At 49.3% G+C, this 20,166-nt stretch overlaps 1 protein-coding gene across 2 annotated transcripts in view; it reads right to left on the reverse strand.

Annotated features, from left to right (window-relative positions):
• Positions 1-20,166, reverse strand: part of LOC141160887 (protein mono-ADP-ribosyltransferase PARP15-like) — a 108,834-nt gene that overhangs the window by 36,639 nt on the left and 52,029 nt on the right. For both annotated transcript variants that reach the window (XM_073645691.1, XM_073645690.1), the window contains 2 exons: positions 13,501-13,563; positions 7,352-7,525 (listed from right to left, as the gene is read on the reverse strand). In XM_073645691.1, coding sequence (XP_073501792.1) covers positions 7,352-7,525; positions 13,501-13,563 — 237 coding nt within the window. The remainder of the gene's footprint in view (positions 1-7,351; positions 7,526-13,500; positions 13,564-20,166) is intronic.

The raw sequence follows: 20,166 nt of genomic DNA on the forward strand, positions 1-20,166 counted from the left end.
CTCACCGGTGCAGCCCAGCGGGAAGTGAAATCATGGTCAGATGAGGAAAAAAGGACAGTAAAGGACATTCTGACCCAGCTGCGGAGTACCTTTGATACCCGTACCTCAGCAGAAATCAAAATGCGGTTCTATGGCTGTAAGCAGCGGGCCCAGGATAGTATCAGAGACTATGCCTTGAACCTGCAAGAAGCCCTGAGAGCTATCAAACAAGCTGACCCTGGTAGCGTGCAGGACTCTGATAAACTGTTGACTGACCAGTTCATAGAAGGTCTGCTGTCCAGCGCCCACAGAACCCAGCTGCGCCTCATGGCCCTACAGAACCCCGATTTGACTTTTACCCAGTTCAAGGATCGGGCCATCTGGGTGCTCAGAGAACCCGCAGCAGGTGGCGCTGTAGCTTCCCGGCGCCCTGCCATCACTTACCACCAGGGGGCAGCGCCCTACCGAGCAGACCTTGTGGGGGCTGATGCACAGGCCCTAAATCCATCCCAGCCTGCAGACCTGCACCATCAGGTCCAGGAGCTAACAAAGAGTGTGGCCGCATTAACCAGGACCGTACAGTCGTTGCGGGTGGAACCGTCAAGACCAATCGAGCTGGCTTCCAGTCCGGAGGATGTCCCGTGGCGTCGACAGAGGAGGATCCCGCCGTTCAGAGGGAGGCCTGTCGACCGCTACACTGAGGATGGACATCCGATTTGCCGCCGTTGCAGTCAGCCAGGACACATAGCAAGGTACTGTACTTTAAATGGGTCCGACCTGGGGCAGAGGACCAACCCCCAGGCATAAGGTCATCAGGCCCATCTAATTGGTGTGATAAGTACGTGGGGGGACGCCCGGTCTTACCTGTAGTGCTGGACGGTATCCCCATGAGTGCACTGCTGGACACCGGGTCTCAAGTGACTACCATCCCCTACATACTTTTCAAGCGGTACTGGAGTGACGCTGACATAACCTGCTACACAGACGATGACTTAAGCATCATTGCCAGCAATGGCCAACCCGTGCCGCAGATGGGGTTCAGAGAGATGACCATCAAGATTGGTAAGGTGGAACTGCCGGCACAGGGAGTGATCATTGTGGACATTGACCGTCGTGAAAGTCACCCTAAAATAACTGTGGGTACTAATGTATTTGAAAACTGTCTTTCAGAAGTAATTGTGATTTTACAGCAGGTGGCGATGAATGCGAGCTCCAGCCAACAGAGGGTCCTCCAGAAAGAGATAAGAGCCCTGATGAGACGGCAGCAGGTAGAACTGTCTGGTGGTGAGATCGGTAGCGTAAGAATGAGTGACCCATTCCCCATTTCCATGCCTCCCAAAAGTGAAATGATGATCTGGTGTCAGACTGCAATCGGGTTGAGAGGCAGAGACAACCAAGCCATGGTAGAACCCGTGTACTCAGACAGCAGGCCCAACATTTTGACAGCCCGGGGGGTGGTTGATGTCCATCATGGGAGGGTGCCCGTTCGCATTCTCAACATTGGGGAGAGGGAGGTACACCTACCCAGGTACGCTACACTTGCCAAACTGTTTGCTGTTGAGCACAAAGCTATCAGGGCCGTGGAACCGTTGCCTCCATCTCCACAGGCGGAGGGTAATGGCTCCCAGAAACAAAAGGAAGACTGGTGCCAGAAACTCCATGTGGGTGCTGACTCCACTCCCCTGCACCAAAAACAAGGAGTCTACCGGGTGGTACAAGAGTACGAGAAAATTTTTAGTAAGCACCCGCTAGACTTCGGCAGAGTAAAAGGGATAGAACACCATATCCCCACGGGGAGCCATCCACCAATAAAAGAGAGACACAGGCCTGTACCCCCTGCACATTATCAGAACGCCAAGGGTATGCTGAGGGAAATGAAAGAAGCTGGGGTCATTAGAGATAGCTGTAGCCCCTGGGCAGCTCCCTTAGTCTTGGTAAAAAAGAAAGACGGTACCATGAGAATGTGCGTGGACTATAGACCAATCAATCGTATCACCCATAAAGATGCGTACCCGTTACCTAGGATAGAGGAGTCTTTAGCAGCTCTAAAATCAGCTAATTTCTTATCTACTTTGGACCTTACTAGCGGGTACTGGCAGGTTCCTGTGGCAGAGGCTGACAAGGAGAAGACCGCCTTCACCACCCCGATGGGATTGAGCGAGTTCAACTGTATGCCCTTCGGGCTCTGCAACGCACCAGGGATCTTCCAGAGGCTGATGGAATGCTGTCTTGGGCACCGGAACTTCGAGACGGTCCTCCTTTACCTGGACGACTTGATCGTCTATTCGAAGACTTACGAGGACCATCTAAAGCATCTGGCCGAGGTGTTCGAAGCCCTGGCAGGCTACGGCCTGAAAGTGAAGCCTTCAAAGTGCCACCTGTTAAAATCGAAGGTCCAATACCTAGGACACGTGGTGAGTGCAGAGGGAGTAGCCCCCGACCCCAACAAAGTTACAGCCATCAAGAGCTGGCCAAGCCCCTCTAACATCAAGGAAGTGAGGCAATTCCTCGGGTTGGTAGGCTACTACCGAAGGTTCATCCCCGGGTTCACTAAGATGGCAGCCCCTATGCAGGTCCTCCTGATAGGGCAATCTAAATCCAGAAGTCACAAGCCACCCTTCAAGTGAGACAAGCAGGAAGAGGAGTCCTTCCGCCAGTTGAAGATGGCCCTCACGGAGGGGATGAGATCCTGGCCTACCCCGATTATGGCCAGCCTTTTATCCTCCACACAGATGCCAGTAATATGGGGCTGGGAGCCGTACTGTCACAGAACCAACAGGGCAGAGAAAGGGTGATCGCGTATGCCAGCCGGAAGCTGAGGCCCACTGAAAGAAACCCGGAGAATTACAGCTCCTTCAAGCTAGAATTCTTGGCAGTGGTGTGGGCCGTCACAGAACGGTTTAAGCATTACCTGGCCTCCGCAAAGTTCACCGTGTACACGGACAACAACCCGTTGACACATCTGGACAATGCAAGACTAGGTGCCCTAGAACAGCGGTGGATGGCCCGGCTATCCAATTATGACTTCACAATCAAATACCGGGCGGGCAGAACCAACGCCAACGTAGATTCCCTATCAAGAATGCCCCACCTACCTGAAGGAGAAGACGACTCGGAAGAGCTGGAGGAAATAGAGCTCCCTGCGTTCCACCGGTATGGGGCCACTCAGCATTCTCACTGGGTAAGGGACAAAGACTTAACCACCGTCATGTTCAACCCCTTACCCCACCACGGCTGAGCTGAAACGCAAGATAGCGACCCTGCAATACGCCTGGTGAAAGACATGTTAACCCAGGAAGACGCTAGCCCTGGCCCGGACGCTCCAGAGGAAGCCAAGCAGATATGGAAGGAGAAAAGCAGGCTATTCCTCTACGAGGGTAAGCTGTGCAGAAGGCTTGTCAACCACCGGACGCACGAGCTGACCTGGCAGATAGTGGTCCCAAGGCGAGATGCAGCAATGGTCCTGGAGACCTACCATGACAGAGCGGGACACTTCGGGTGGAAGAAACTGGAGTTCCTACTGAGAGAGCGGTTCTACTGGGTCGGCATGAGAAGGGCCATCGAGAAGTGGAGCAGGGACTGCGGCCCATGTCACCTCAGAAGGAAGGACCGTACCAGCCAGCAGACACCCTTGAGGCCCATCGTCACCAGGCAGCTTCTTGAGCTGGTAGCTCTGGACCATGTGAAATTGGCTCCAAGCCGGTCGGGCTATGTCTATGCCCTGACAATTGTGGACCATTACTCCCGGTTCCTGGTAGTGGTTCCTGTTAAAGACCTGACAGCCCAAACAGCAGCCAGAGCCTTCCAGCAACACTTCTGCCGTCCACATGGGTATCCGGAACAGGTCTTGACAGATCAAGGTCCAGCGTTTGAGGCTGAAGTATTCCAGGAGTTCTGCAACCTCTACGGCTGTAGGAAGATTCGGACAACACCTTACCACCCGCAAACCAACGGGCTGTGTGAGAAGATGAACAATATCGTCATTGATCTCCTCAAGACGTTACCCTTGGAAGAACGCAGCCTGTGGCCGGAGAAGCTGCCAGACCTGATTGACTTGTACAACCATATCCCGGTGAATGCTACAAATTGAACCCCGGCTTACCTGATGCGAGCAAGACCAGGTAAGCTGCCTGTGCACCCAGCTAGTAGCTATACCCTCAATGATAGTGGGGAAAGCCAGGTTGGTCCACCACCAGACAGTGGGTTAAGGAGGTCAACCAGGAGCACTAGGGGTCAAACACCAGCTCACTGGAGGACATAGGTACAAGATCTAAATGTACCATGTATATATTTAATATGTTTGTTACTTGTAACTAATAGTGTTTTCTCCAGTTTGTCTAGATATATGGACTGACAGGTTATGAACTTTGGATAACCGGAACTACCTTGTAAATAGTTGCACTTGGTGCCTCTTGCGAAGACGGCCACGGAAGAAAAACCTGTCTGGCGTGGTCCCGAGTGGTCCAAAGTAGTTTGCTTCGCCTTGCAGCCATGCCCAGGGCCAACGTTTGGGGTTTGCTTTGGACAGGTCCCCGCACCGGTTGAGACTTCGCCTTATTGGGTGAAATGGACACCCGGTCACAGGCCATACTGTGACCTAAAGAACTCAATATGTGGTGTTGTTTGTTGTTTTCTTCTCTGTTATGTTTATGTTATAATTTATACCCTGTATCGTGTTTCTTGTTTAGTCCCGGAGTACTAAGCTTTCCTAGGGGGGAATGTGTCACCCCAGGCCTGGATGCCACAAACTTGTAAGGCTGTGTCTGAGAGCAGGAGGGAGGTTCTCTGGTCATGGACCATTTGCATGCAGCACCTCCTGTCCCAGGCCAGTAGGGGGAGCAGGCTGCCCCTATAAAAGCTGGTACTGAGGGCAGGGTTAGGGAGACCAGGACCCACTTCTGAAGTATCCAGAAGGGCTCCCAGAAGAGAGGGACAGGTCAGCCGCAGCTGAGGAGTCCTGGAGGCAAAGGAGGAACAGAAAGCCAGGGACAGAGGCGACGAGAGCCGGTCCTGGCAGAGAGAGACCACACAACCGGACACTGGGGTCCGAGGCTGTCAGGGTTGCAAGCCCTGCAGCAGATAACCAACCCGCAAGGGATTTCAGGTCCCTTGGCCAAGAAGCCTGGAGGCTCCGCCACACAGAGGGACCGGTACAGCACGGAGAAGCTACAGGTACCTAAGGCCCGAGTCGCAAGCCATACAGGCATAGTACACGGCAAGCTCAGGGACGTGGGCTATCATACCACTAAAGGGGGAGATAGTCAGCAAGGGCAGAGAGAGAGAACGGTAGGCCTACCCACTCACCCTGACCAGCGGAGCTCACCCGAATGCCCTCAGACAACCAGGTCCATTCCTACCCTGTACTCCTGGTGGGTCTGTGATAAGATCTGCAGTAAAAGACCCTGGACTGCATTATTGGACTCTGTGTGGTTACTGCTGCGCCTGCACCATCACCCCCAGCATCCTATTACACTGCCCTGAGGCAACACTCCTCCCGTGGGGAGTTGTACTATTCCCTGCTGCATCCCCAACACCAGCCTCAGCAGTCTGCCTTGCAGCGGCGGTCCTCCCTGACCGCAATCCACGGGTGGCGTAGTCGGACATTACCTAAAACATATAAAAGGCTGCCACTGGTCTGACCACCCTGAGCCACGGGACCGGGTCGCCACTACTACTCCCAGCATTGCCCTGAAGTCCGGTCTCGAGTGCCCCACGGCCCAGGGGGCGAGTCACTTGCACCCAGAGACCAATACAGTAACAATCAGCAGAGACGTAGTGATTGATGAGAACTCAGTTTCGCTCAAATTCCATGAAGTTACACCAGTCATTCAAGCCAACAAACAAGAACAAGAACCTCAATCACCAAACCCAGACACTGAAAAAGAAAGCACTGAAGTCTGGATAAGCTTTGAAGCCAGCAAGGAAGAAACAGGAGAACCAAGTCAACCTTCAGGAGATCAGAAAGACCAAACAAAGGTATCCCAGCTAGACGCCTTTCTTATATGGTCAGAACACTTCTATTGCCAAGAGCCAAGTTTGAGGACTTCAGAACCACAATGGGACTAACAGGATAAGTAGTTGTTGAGTGGGGGTGTAGGAATATGTTTTTTTCAACAACTCCATTCCTGTGTATGTAAATGTTCTATTGCTAGGTTTGTGTATGGTCTATAAAGTTAAAAAAAAAAAACACAGAGGCTCACACACAGAAAAGACCATGTGTCTGTGCATGAGAGGAGAAGCAGCCTGCTGATGCTGCACAGAGACACTTAAGATATGTATATTCCGATTCCACAAAGCCGATCATATCTGTACCTGTTTATAGCTAATAAAAGCTTTGTTCTGTTGTCAACATGCTTTGAGAGTATCCTGAATGATCTGCTGCCAACACTTTTGCCTCCTTCCCTGCCCAGGAGCTGTGGTATGATCAGACCCTGTTCCTGCACGGTCAGACACAGCCATTACACAGTACACAGCAGGGGCACATTTATAAGATTATCTCAGCACAGGAACATTTTTGTAAACATATCCAATTGTGGAACTTATTATTACTCAAAGATCTATTGATTAAAATGTAAACTTTTGTTTGTGGGAAAAACCCCTTTAAAGTATATACAGCAAATTGTTGTTACATTGCTATGCATATGTTCTTTTTTTGTCTTTTATTTGTTTTGCTCTTTTTCAGGTGCAATCCACCTGGAAAAGACGTCATGTGTACATACCCTTAGGCTTAAGTTGGGTGTAGTTATCCTCCTACCCATCTGGGCCAATAAATGGAGCGGTGCTCTCTGAGTGCTTTGTATGTGAAACCAGAGAAGACAGAAGTGTTGAAAACCATTTTGGTCTTTTCTCCATGGTCTCAACCGGTGGCTTACTCTCAGGCACCCAACATTTGGCTGCACATTTGCTCAGTCAGCCAACTGAAATCAACACCATAAATATGCGCTGCCGCAGTTTACCAGTTTGACTAAACAGAAACCATGACACAGTGCCAGATCCGTTGTATTACCGATGCCCAATGGACCACGTTGACTTACAGAGAGATGTGTTGGGTTCCGCTGATGTTATTTTGATTACGGTAATTACTTTTTTCCTCCATCAGATATGATGGAGCCTTCGACACAGATCTGAACAGAGACAGGGGAGGACATATCATTGGTGCAAGCTGTGCAGCTGCAAATGTGCCCAGTAGGTAAGTGGGTCCATTATTACCTCCAAAATATTTGTAATTGTGCATTATCATGAGCTATTGGACTGCAAATGACCCATATTTTGTTCTTGTACATGGCTCTCTGTCTGTGCCCGCCAGTGAACAGAGACAAATACATTGACAGATAAATACGTTAACATTTCAGTGTGAAGAAACATTACTTACCTGTTCCCATTGCTGGGAGACTTACAGTCGCCATGTCGTTTTCATCACAGGCTTTAAGAGCCTTTGTCACTGAGGCCACAATGTTATGTGATTGTACTGCAATTAGATGAATTATTTTGCGGCACTTCATATTTCCAGCTGAGGTTACAATAAAGCCATCATTAGGGAGTTTAACTGAAAGACACAATTATTTCACAATTGTATAGCCAAAAAAATACCGAAATATTAACCATTTTGTCATGAATGTTGAATGTTCATGACAAAATATCATGACTGCAGACTGAGGATTTTCTGGTGCTGGGAGCGACAGTTATATAACCACAAGTATGTGATATGCAAACTCCCAGCCACATTCCTACTAGATGCAAGTGTACTGAGGGAGGTCTGAAAGTCTAGTCGGAATGTGGCTGGAAGTATGCATATCAAATACTTGCAGTCACATTACCCCGCTTCGGGTTCCGGCACCAGAGAATCCTCACAGTCCACAGTGCGCTTGATGTGAGGATTCACAAGTTTGCAGTCACACAGCATAGCACCCAACTGTCCCAGATTCAGCAGGACTATGTTGATTTGAGGGGTCAGTCCTGCTATCCCGGCAGGTCAGAGCTTTGTCCTGACTTCCACTCACTCTCTCTTCTCTCCGGCATCTTCATTGCTCCTCCGTAACTTCCTCCTCTGGGACGGGGCCGGCATCTCTGCACACATTTACATTAATTATACTTCTTTTTTGTGATCTGGTCTCCCCAGAAAATGAACCCACAACCTGTATCATTGCAGGAAGAAGCGAAAAGTATGAGCTACAGCCTGCACTGATCAGCACAGTAGAATTTTGTAAACTTGAATCAGCATTGCAGGCTGTGAACCATAGGCAAATTGTACTGGTTCATAGAGATATATTGTACATAGGAGTGTATTTATAAGTCCCTCTATTCTAAGGTACAGTAAAAATAATTTTTTTCTTCTTATAAAATTACTAAAAAGAATAATGAAAAACATTTAAATGTCATTCTTGCTGAGCTTTTTTAACAAAATTAAAAAATCACAAATAAGCAAAAAACATGGACATATTTGTATCCCTGTAACTCGTACAACACTGATCAGATTATTTATGGTGATCAGTAAATGGTGTAAAAAAATGTCATGATTGATTTTTTAATTTCCATTAAGCCCATAAAAATTGTAAGAAAAATGTGACGCTGATGCCTTGTTCACACGTAGTCTAAATGTTGCGTTTTTCTGCAGGTTTCCGCATCACACGATGCAATAACAATCTTTTCTAATTATTGCGTGTTTGCTGCGTTTCTTTTATGCGTTTTTCCCCTTATTTGATGCATGTTAGCACAGAAAAGCTTTGAGTTTACACTTTTTTTTTTTTTAACATACTTTTTTTCCGACCCCATATAGAAGCCTATAGAGGAAAAATTGCACCAAAACCGCACAGTAGAAAACAGTATTTAGATGCATCAAGAACGCTATTTCCATGAAACTACATCCACTTTGCTTGGACACTTAGGCCGTGTTCACATGTGGCAAAATGCTGCGTTTTTTTCCTGCTGCTTTTTTTTTTTGCACAGAAATTGTGCTGTGTTTAACTGTACAGGCAAAGTAAATGTGATTTCATGAAAACTGTGCCCCTAAAGACACTGCTGAACCGTGTGGTGTTGGTGTTTTTCTCTAGAGCCTTTGTGTCGCCCTGCTGCGCATTGGTGCCACAGATCCAAGAGGGGTGCATGGACGGACTTCTCCACAAGAGGCCCTCATAGCATTCATACACCTCCACCTTCCACCTCAGACCAGCAGAGGGAGCCCGTTAGGGATATATAAAGGGAAGGTGGAGCCAGGCAGCTCAGTCTGGAGTCCACAGTGTAGAGTCTACAGCTGGAAGGAGACCCAGGACAGCGACCCGGTTGTCAGCCGTATCAAAGAGCTGATAATCCAGGGAGGTTCCTCCCTGGAGAAGGACGCGTCTCTAAAAGCCAAGTAGCTGTGGAATGAGAAGAGCCGGCTGTTCATCTATAGAGAGAAACTGTGCCGGAGGTACGTCAACCCCAAAACCCATGAGATGGTATGGCAGATAGTGGTGCCCAAGACAGACATCCAGATGGTGTTGGAAGCCTACCACGATCAGGCGGGGCACTTTGGCTGGAAGAAGCTAGAGACCCCGCTGAAGTGTCGGTTTTATTGGGTAGGAATGCGCAGTTCCATTGAGAGGTGGTGCCGGAATTGTGGACCCTGTAGCCTCAGAAGAAAAGACTACAGCAGCCAGAAGGCACCCCTGCAACCCATCAAGACAACTCGACCTTTGGAGATCGTGGCCCTGGATCATGTCAAGCTGTCACCCAGCAAGTCAGGATATTCCTATGCCCTGACCATGGTGGATCACTACTCCCGGTTCCTGGTGGTCGCCCCCGTCAAGGATCTGACGGCAGAAACTGCCGCGAAGACGTTTCAGGCGTACTTCTGCAGGCCCCATGGATAGGTGCTGACAGATCAAGGCTCAGCCTTTGAAGCCGAATTGTTCAAGGAGTTCTGACATCTGTACGGGTGTAAAAAGATCCGGACTACACCGTACCACCCCCAAACCAACGGTCTCTGTGAAAAGATGAATATCATCGTCATCGACCTGCTGAAGACCTTACCACTAGAGGAGAGAAATTAGTGGCCAGACCTACTACCTGACCTGGTAGATCTGTACAACCACATACCTGTGAGTTCCACCAATTGTACTCCAGCATATCTCATGCGAGCAAGACCCGGAAAGTTGCCCATGGACCTGGAGCTTGGTGTAGTAGAACCAGAAGCAGATATGTCCACTGAGGACTGGGACATGACCAGACAGGAGCAGTACAGAAGAGTACAGGCCTGTGTCGAAGACAGTCTCACTCGGGTAGGGGACAAGCAGGAAGCCCATTACAATAAAGGTGCGCCCGCAGAACCCTTCACACCAGGAGAGGTGGTGTTGAGGAGGAAAGGGAGAGGCCGCAGACTTGATGACTGGTGGGAGAGAGAACCCTACACTGTGTTGGATTCAAGATTTGATAGCAGGAAGACCTATTTGATTAGCAAAGATGGAGGAATAACGACTGCAACGGTATCTAGAGACCATCTGAAGTTGTGTCCAGACCTGCTAAAGCCCCAAGAAGAAGTGCCTCTCACCGTACCGGAGGAGCCTAAAGAAGCAGTACTCCATACTGACTTAGGAGATTTCCCGGCAGATTGGTCTCAACTAGGAGGAGCAGTAATAATACCTGTGATCCACTTCTTTCAACAGCCAGAAGACCCTCCACAGCAAGTAGAACCTGTAAGTGCTTCAGAAGAGCCTGCTCAAGAAGAATCCCCGAAGAAGGATCCCCGGCTGGAGCAGAGCAAGAAGGCCCTGTCAATGGTATACTTGCCAGTCCTGTAGAGAGGTTAAGGCAACCCTGCAGTCCCCCAACACTTAGAACTGACAGAATGGGAGGTAGTGCAAACACTAGTGCCTCACGCATCCCAGTACCACGTAGGTCGACACGTAGCACACGAGGTCAGACCCCTGTCAGATACAGAGAATAGAGAAGGAAAGTCTGACAGTGTAGATAGTTGCCCCTGGGGTATTGTCTTGTGTATTTTCATGTATGTGTATCTTGATATGTACTTTGCCTTACTAATAGACAATTTAAGTGATATGGACACTTCCCTTGTTATCTCTAGTTACCCGTAAGGGTACATAAAGAACTTTGTGGCTGAGGACTGTGTGCAGCCCAAAAACTGTTTGCTGTAAATAATTGCACTCCCTGGAGTGCCCCTTTAGGTGACCTCAGAACAAAAACCTGTCTGGTGTGGCAGAAGTGGAGGTCCAACTCAGGATCACCATGCCCTGCAGCCACCCCAGGCCTACGTTGAGGGTTTGCTTTGGACAGGTCCCTCAAGCTACCTTGCACTTTACCCGTGAGATGGACACCCTGTCAGGGGACCTCACCGGAACAGACTTCAATTCTGAGGTTGCTTATTGTATGTATGTATATATTTATTATTTATAATGTTTTATTATGCAACATTCAAGCAAAGTGCCTCCCATAAAGGGAAGAGTTATTGTTGTTACCCGTTATAAAAAAATTACTTCAGTCCGGGAGTACTGAGCTTTGCTAGGGGGGAATGTGGCGCCCTGCTGCGCATTGGTGCCACAGATCCCAAAGGGGTGCATGGACGGACTTCTCCACAAGAGGCCCTCATAGCATTCATACACGTCCACCTTCCACCTCAGACCAGCAGAGGGAGCCCGTTAGGGATATATGAAGGGAAGGTGGAGCCAGGCAGCTCAGTCTGGAGTCCACAGTCTAGAGTCTACAGCCTGTGAGAAGGTCAGTCTGTGAGAAAGTGCAGTCTCTTGAGAGGAGTTCCTGCAGAAGCTAGCCTGCAGTGGAGCTCAGTCAGTTCAGTCCAGACTCAGAGAGCTCAAGTTAGTGAGCCTAGGGCGTGCTGACGCCAAAAGAGCGGTGAAGAGTAGCGAGGCCTACTGCCCGTGTGAAGCCTAGTGACAGCCCCGAGCGTGGCCTAAGGCAAGTGGAGTAAGCAAGCAACATAGGGGGCAGAGGAGCTTAACCAGCTCACCCCAAAACTATTTACCGGACACCGGGTCCGCGTCTGCAGGGATTCCTTACATCCAGCAGAAACAACCGGAACCCCTGGCGAACTATATGTCCCAGGAACACCAAAAGCTGATTACGTACCAGGGTCAGGAGTCCCAAGAGACCAGGGAGTGTGATCTCCAACAGAAGGCCCTACCACCAGGTCAGCAGGTGCAAGACAGAGACCAACTTAGGCCTATCTCCAGGCAGGTCAGAAACTTATCAAGGAAAGGCAAGGATCAGGAGGCCCCACACCCGCTCACTGGGGAGAGTCCTGATATGGATCCTTCACCCTGAAGTACACTGGACCGTGCCAGAAACACCACCAGTAAATGTACTGAAGTGAACTATTGTGAGTATGCCTATTCTTCCTCTGACCCGACTGGGTCCCCTCTGTCCTGCATTCCTTCTCCTACACTGCCCTGAGGCCCCGCTCCACCTGTGGGGAGTCGTACCAACTAAGCTGCCTAAACACCGGCCTCAGAGGACTGTCGCAGCGCAGGTGATCCTCACCAGACACCACGGGTGGCGTCACGAACATTCCCCTATCCCATATAACTTTCCCCCTTCTTTTAAGAGTGACCCCAGGGTACGGGCCCGGGAGCCGACCACCGCGACATCCCCCCAAGGTCAGGCAACAACAAGGCCCGGGCGCCGAGTCGTTCCCCATCCCCTGGGCGCGTCACCTTCTATGTGAAGCCTAAAAAAAAAAATGCATGTAAAAATCTGGAGATAAAAAAAAAAAGTAAGTGCAGAATCAAAGCTTTTCTGTACTATAAAAAAAACCATTAAAAACACATCAAATAAGGTGGAAAAGACATAAAAATTGCAGCAAAAATGAATCGCTCCTATCCTTTTCCCCGATATCTCCTCCTGCCAGGGTAGAAAGAAATGTTAAATTTTGTCCGCCGCATAGTTTGTCCCCCTTTCTTTTCTGAAAAAGTTGGGAGGTATGACAGAGTGACTGCAGACTTGTAATTTAAGACTGGACAACTCTTTTAAGCCAAAAGCAAACGTAAGGGACAGATCTCTACATTGGGCCCACCTCAGGAATTGACTTGGAGGACGCACCTTCTACCTAAACAGAAGCATTGCACACTCAGAAGCCGATGTTTCCTGAAACATTGCCAAACTTCTCTACTGTCAGCCCTCAAATATTTCACAACTTGGTAAATCGCACACGATTGCTAAATGAGAACCGCAAGCATGGCATCATGTGATGAGCTGAACGTGGTCAGCTCTCAGTCTGTCTCCACCACAGACACCAACAATGTAAAATGTTCAATTAGTAGTTAAAAATCCCAACATATCTCTTGATATACAGTATACCACACTATGCCAGTACTGCTGAACTCTGAGCCTGAGCTGGCATTGCTTTACTCTGAGCCTGAGCTGGCATTGCTTTACTCTGAGCCTGAGCTGGCATCACTATCAGAACTACAGTGGCAACAAATTGTAGTGTGGAAATGGACCGCCGCAGAAATCTTATTTTTTTTCACACAACACTAAAAAGGTGGTAATATATAAGGAAAGCTGACATACCTAGACGTTCACATTCTTCCTTTACGTTATCACCTGCTGCATCAAAGATGGCTTTAGCTACACCTAAAAGTATATAAAAAAAAAAAATTAAAATGATTGATATACGCCAATCATATTTCGTAGAGCATTCTGAATGCAAGGCAATTTGTTTTCACCAATTAAATAGCTAACAAAAGGGGATCACCAGATTGCAAAGTTCATTCATTATGAAATAGATCTCTTAGACTTGATTAGATTGGTGTACTTTTCCATGAAACTCTTTGGCATAGTCCTTTGTGAAGGTTGAATCTCAATCATTGCCCACTTAGCCTGATAGCTCCTCAGTGTCCCTCCTCCCCGCTGCTGCTGAGATTTCACACTGCTCAGTATAAGCTGCAGCTGTCAGTCAGGTTCATTAGCTCTCACAGCAAGGTAGTGGGAATGAGGCCCACAAATTTACATTTGTATTGGAGGTAGTTCATGATTATAATTCTACATAAAGGTGGACTAGTTTCCAAGTCTGCCAGAGGTGACTCATACCTTGGCTGGAACCTGCTTTTACTCTCTCTCTCACTCTCTCTCTGTATCGATATCTTATCGTGTGCAGCTGAGTGAGCTACTTGCCACTGAGGTAGACACAGGTATGCTGTCTCTTTAAAACTTCTGGTTGGTTTATTAAAATGCAGCATAACCCAACACGGAGTCCATAAAAGAAAACATGGCCCTTTTGGGCACAACAGGAAAACAAATGAAAATGGTAACACAAAAGCACAGTCTTTGTGGTAGCAGGAATCCACCTGCTCAGAGTTCAGCAACTCCACATGATTCAGGATAGCTCCACACAAACAGATTTGGAGTTCCTCTCTCCAGACCTACTGAACTCCTAATTCCTCAGCAGGCCTTGTATTTAAACCCCAGACCACACCCTGAGGTGGAGATATGTTGAATGATCTCCCATACTTCACAATGGTCATTCACAAAAACACTCCCTTTTAAAATGGAGGTTTAACCCTCTCAGCAAATAACATGCTGAAGCAAACTTCATGGTTTTAATTCATAGATTCTAATAGTAGCCTTCGTGAAACATGTCTTCCCTATATCACTTTACCAGTGACTTCTTCAGATATCCCCCCCCCCCCCTGTGCCCAAAGCCAGGGGTTTTGGCACCTTCACTCGCTAAGCAGGGTAGTTTGGACAAGACATCTGCATTACTATGTAGTTTCCCTGGCCTGTGCTCCACATGAAAATTAAAGTCCTGGAATGCAAACAACCACCTAGTCACCCGGGCATTCTTCCCCTTCCTTTCCCTCATCCATCTCAGGGGCGCATGATCTGATACTAGCCTGAACTTTCGGCCTAACACATAGTATCTCAGGGTGTCAACCTCCCACTTGACGGTCAAGCACTGTTTTTCTACGATGGCATAGTTCTTCTCACAGGCAGAGAGTTTACTGCTTAGATACAGGATGGAATGTTCTTCCTCATTCTCTTCTTGGGAAAACATGGCTCCCAACCTGACCTCCGAGGCGTCCGCGTGGACCACAAACTCCTTATTTAAGTCATGAGCAATCAAGACCAGCTGCTAATGACTCGCCCCCTGGGCCGTGGGGCACCCGGGACTGGGCTTCTCTGCGATGCTGGGGGTAGTAGTGGCAACCCGATCCCGTAGCTCAGGGTGGTCAGACCAAATGCTGTGGCAGTCTATTTATCAGTGTTTTGTGAATGTCCGACTACGCCACCCGTGGATTGCGGTCAGGGGTAACCGCCGCTGCGAGGCAGACCGCTGAGGCTGGTGTTGGTGTGCAGCACAGGGGTAGGATAACTCCCCACGGGAAGAGTGTAGCCTCAGGGCAGTGTAGGTGAATGCTGGGGGTGATAGTGCAGGCCGCAATAGTAAGAGTTCAGAGTCCGCTTCAAACAGTCCAGGGTCTTTATTGCAGATGTTATTACTGACCCAACAGGAGTACCGGTTAGGAGTGGGCCTGGGTATCTGAGAGCATTCGGGCGAGCCCCACTGGTCAGGGTGAGTGTGTAGGCCTACCATTCTCTCTCTATGCTCTTGCTGACTATCCCCCTTTTCGTGGTGTAATAGCCCACGTCCCTGAGCTGGCCATGTACTTTGCCTGTATGGCTTGCGACTCGGGCCTTGGGTACCTTTTGCTTTCTCCTCGCTGTACTGGTCCCTCTGTGTGGCGGAGCCTCCAGGCTTCTTAGGCCAAGGGACCTGAAATCCCTTGCGGGTTGGGTCTCTGCTGCTGGGCTTGCAACCCTGACAGCCTCGGACCCCAATGTCCGGTTGTGTACTTCTCTCAGCCAGGACCGGCTCTCGTCGCCTCTGTCCCTGGCTTGCAGTCTCTCCTCTGCCTCACGGACTCCTCAGCTGCTGCTGACCTGTCCCTTCCTCTAAGGAACCCTTCTGGTCACTTCAGAAGTGGGGTCTGGTCTCTCTAACCCTGCCCCAGTTCCAGCTTTTATATGGGCAGCCTGCTCCCCCTACTGGCCTGGGACAGGAGGTGCTGCTGGCTAATCGTCCCTGACCAGGGAACCTCCCTCCTGCTCTCAGACACAGCCTTTAATATTTGTGGCATCCAGACCTGGGGTGACACACTAACATAGGGCAAACTTTAATTCCTGGATTGAACCCTCTGCTTCCGCCGACCATTTGGCCATCATCGTCTTCGTCCCTTTAAGCAGGTCGGTCAGGGGTGCAGTTATCATGGTGAAATTCGGGGTAAATCGCCGATAGTACCCCAGAATTCTCAGAAATGCCCAAACCTGTTTCTTGGAGGCTGGTTGCGAACAATTTTGGATTGCCTCTATGACGTGCCCCCTGGGCCGTGGGGTACTCGGTGCCGGGCCGGTCGGTGCAGGGGATGTCACAGTGGAGGTGACCCGGTCCGTGACCCAGGACGGTCAATAAAAAGGGGGATTATTGAAAGGAGATTATAGATATATATAGATATATATATATATATATATATACGTATAATTCGTGATGCCACTTGTGGTGTACGGCTATATGGGGCCGCCGCTGCGGTGCAGATAGTCTGGAGCTGATGATGACACAGCAGAGTTGGGACAGCTCTCCAGAGGCAGAGCTTAGCTCCAGGCAGCAAGTGGTGATGTTATAGATGTTGCTGTGCAGTGTAGTGCAGGGGATGGCGCAGTTAATAATCAGTCCACAACTTAATGGCGGTTTCCTCTTATCTTTACTTGCGGTGGTTAGGCAGACCGGGGCACGGGTACTAGCTGGTAGTAGAGGTCCGGGCGGCCTGGAAGCAAGTTGGGAATCCACCTCGCCAGGTGAAGTTGGAGGCCTTCCCTTTGCGCTAATCTCTTTGGCCCTGCTGCTTATAGTCTTGCTGTGGCCCTCGTCCCTGAGTAAAACGTCTTTGTGCTCACCCGTATGGCAGGCAGCTCGGGCCTTCCTGGAGTGTCACTCCCACGTGGCGGTGCTGGGCCCTATGTGCTGCTGAGCCTCCGGGCGTCTGATGGGGCCAGGAGACCTCCAGTCTTCTGCCCTCCGGTTTCTGCTGCTGGGCCTTCAGTGCCCCACAACCTCGGACTCCGGTGTCCGGTTCTTCTACGCTCCTCTCTGGGGTGAGCTGCCGTGCAGCTCCACTCCCCAGGTCTTTCCTCTTCGCTGTCCTGTATTCAACTCCTCACTAACTCTAACTTACCCCGCCTCCAGATCCCAGTTGCTAAGGGGAGGAGCTCCCCTTGCTGGTCTGGAGCCAGGAAAGTGCTGCATGCTAGCAAAACCTGATTAGGGGACCCCTCCTTGCTTCCAGGCATGGCATCACCCCCTTGTGAGGGAGGCAATGCCACTGTGGCAACCGGACTCCTGGGGTGCCACACCTCTACCTTATTGATTTGCAGCTTGATTTTGACTCTTCCAACGATATAGCCCAAGGATTTTGCCTCTTTTTCCCATGGCGCACTTCTTTAGGTTTATTGTAAGCCCAGCCTTCCTCAGTGCATCAAGTACCGCCTGGATCTTCGGCAGGTGACTTCCCCAATCCGGGCTGAAGATCACAATGTCATCCAGGTAAACTGCGGCATACTTTTTGAGAGAGGCTAGAATCCGGTCCATGGCCCTCTTGAAGGTAGCTTGGGCTCCCTGTAAACCGAACGGCATCCTGGTGTACTGAAAGCACCAGTCAGGAGTAGAGAAAGCATTCTTCTCCTTGGCACTTGGGGACAGGAGAATTTGCCAGTATCCTTTCATTAGGTCCAAGGTGGTGATATATCTGGCTGACCCTAGCCTCTCAATGAGCTCATCGACGCAGGGCATCGGATACGCGTCGAACTTCGACACCTCATTCAGCTTCCTGTAGTCATTACAGAATCGCCATTCTCCATCCGGTTTCGGCACAAGGACAATGGGGATAGACCAGACGCTTTTTGACTCCTCGATGACACCCAGGCTCAACATTCTCCTCACAACTTTGGAGATAACCTCACGGCAGGCTTCTGGAATCCGGTAGAGCCTCTGATTCACCCTCACATGCTGCTCCGTCAAGATTATATGCTGGACCACCTGTGTACAACCTGGCATCTCCGAAAACAGGTTCCGGTTCCGCTGAAACAGCTTTCAGCACTGTTGCTTCTGAGCCGGTGACAATGTCTCTGCCACGGTGACATCCTCGACTCGGGCTTCGGGATGGGCCCCCAGGCACATAGCTTCCACCGGCCCTCTGTCTCGCCAAGGCATGAGCATGTTAATGTGGTACACCTGATACGGCTTTCTTCTCCCTGGTTGGTAGACCTTGTAGTTGATGTTAATCAACTTCTCGACCTCGTATGGCCCTTGCCACTTGGCTATGAATTTGCTCTCCACCGTGGGGATCAACACCAACACCCGGTCTCCAGGGCTAAATTGTCTCAGTCTCGATCACCGATTGTAGACCATTGCCTGGGCCTCTTGGGCTTGAAGGTGACTTTCCCTTACAATTGGCATCATCCTTGCGATCCGATCTTGCATCTGGGCCGCATGCTCGATGACAGTCCGCTGGGGTGTTATCTCGGCCTCCCAGGTCTCCTTCGCAAAGTCCAACAGTCCCCGAAGGTGCAATCCCTAAATCAACTCAAAGGGTGAGAACCCTGTAGAGGCCTGGGGAACTTTCCTAATGGAGAATAGCAGGTAGGGGAGTAGGCAATGACAACCCGCTCGACCATCTGGGCTGGAGTGGAGGACTCCGGCTCAGCCACTTCTGTACAAGATGCAGAAGGTCGAAAATTTGGGAGCAATGGGGTTTATCACCATAATACGCCCAGTGGTGAAACCTTTGGGCTCTGACTGACATAGTCACTCCAGCACGTGCCGGTATTGCAGTTTTTATTTTAACATATTCCTGGGCATCTTGCAAGGCCAGGTCATAATAAGCCTTCTGGTGCTCACCAGTCAGATAGGGGGCCATCACCTCTGACCACTGCTCTGGCGGTAGCTTCTCCTGATCTGCCACCCTCTCAAACACAGTCAAAAATGCCTCCATATCATCACCCGGTGTCATTTTTTGCATGGCTCGTCTTACTGCTTTCCGGACATACAAGTCATCACCTGGAGTTGGGGGAGGGGCTCCTGGGGATCTTGCCCGCACTTCTGCCACCACCTGTGGTAGATCGCTCACTCAGCTGCACACGGAGGTAGACACAGGTACGCTGTCTCTTTACAACTTCTGGTTGGTTTATTAAAATGCAACATAAACCAACACTGAGTCCATAAAACAAAATACGGCCCTTTGGGCACAACAGGAGGATATAGCAAAATGGTAACACAAAAGCACAGTCTTTGTGGTAGCAGGGATCTGCCTGCTCAGAGTTCAGCAACTCCACATGGTTCAGTATAGTTCCACATAAACAGATCTGGAGTTCCTCTCTCCAGACCTGCTAAACTCCTAATTCCTCAGCAGGCCTTGTATTTAAACCCCAGACCACACCCTGAGGTGGAGATATGTTGAATGACCTCCCACCCTTCACAATGATCATTCTCAAAAACCACTCCCTTTTAAAATGGAGGTTTAATCCCTCTCAGCAAAATGCTAGAGAAAACTTCATGGTTTCAATTCAAGGGAAGCTAATAGCCTCCGTGAAACATCTCTTACCTCTATCACTTTACCAGTGACTTTGTCAGAGTATAGAAATATATGTGTGTTTAGGCAGCATGTTATATTTTATTATTACTTATTAAAAGTTATGTTTTGAATCTCATTACTTGCTGGACTTCATTAGCTCTCACCGAATAGCTGGACTCGTAAAATGCTCATATCAAGATCGGATTATACATCTTATTATGGATTTTCAAAATAAGTACACCATCCTCATCAAGTCCTAGACGATAATTTATGCAGTTTGTTTTGTGAAATGTGATAACAAATCTGCTTTAAAAGGTCTTATCAAATAAGGCCACACTTACTATTTTATTCATTTTTATTTTTCTTGCAAAAATGGCTGCTATAATGCAATGAATAAAAAGAATCAGCTGCCAAATTTTGGCTTCAGCTTTTTCTGATCTGCTCATATATGATAATTGTACTTTGGCAGTAATTATTTTTTTTTATTTCAAAGTGTGTCCCACCCCTATTTTTTTCCCCATTTGAAACCGATAGAGAGGTGTCAACCTTTGCTCCTGCCATACCTCCATTGTAATGACTCAGGGCTGGCTCCAGGTTTTCTTGGGCCCCGGGC

This window comes from Phyllobates terribilis, unplaced genomic scaffold (assembly GCF_046119375.1).
Source record: "Phyllobates terribilis strain yellow unplaced genomic scaffold, ASM4611937v1 Scaffold_9__5_contigs__length_417890890, whole genome shotgun sequence".
Lineage (NCBI taxonomy): Eukaryota > Metazoa > Chordata > Amphibia > Anura > Dendrobatidae > Phyllobates > Phyllobates terribilis.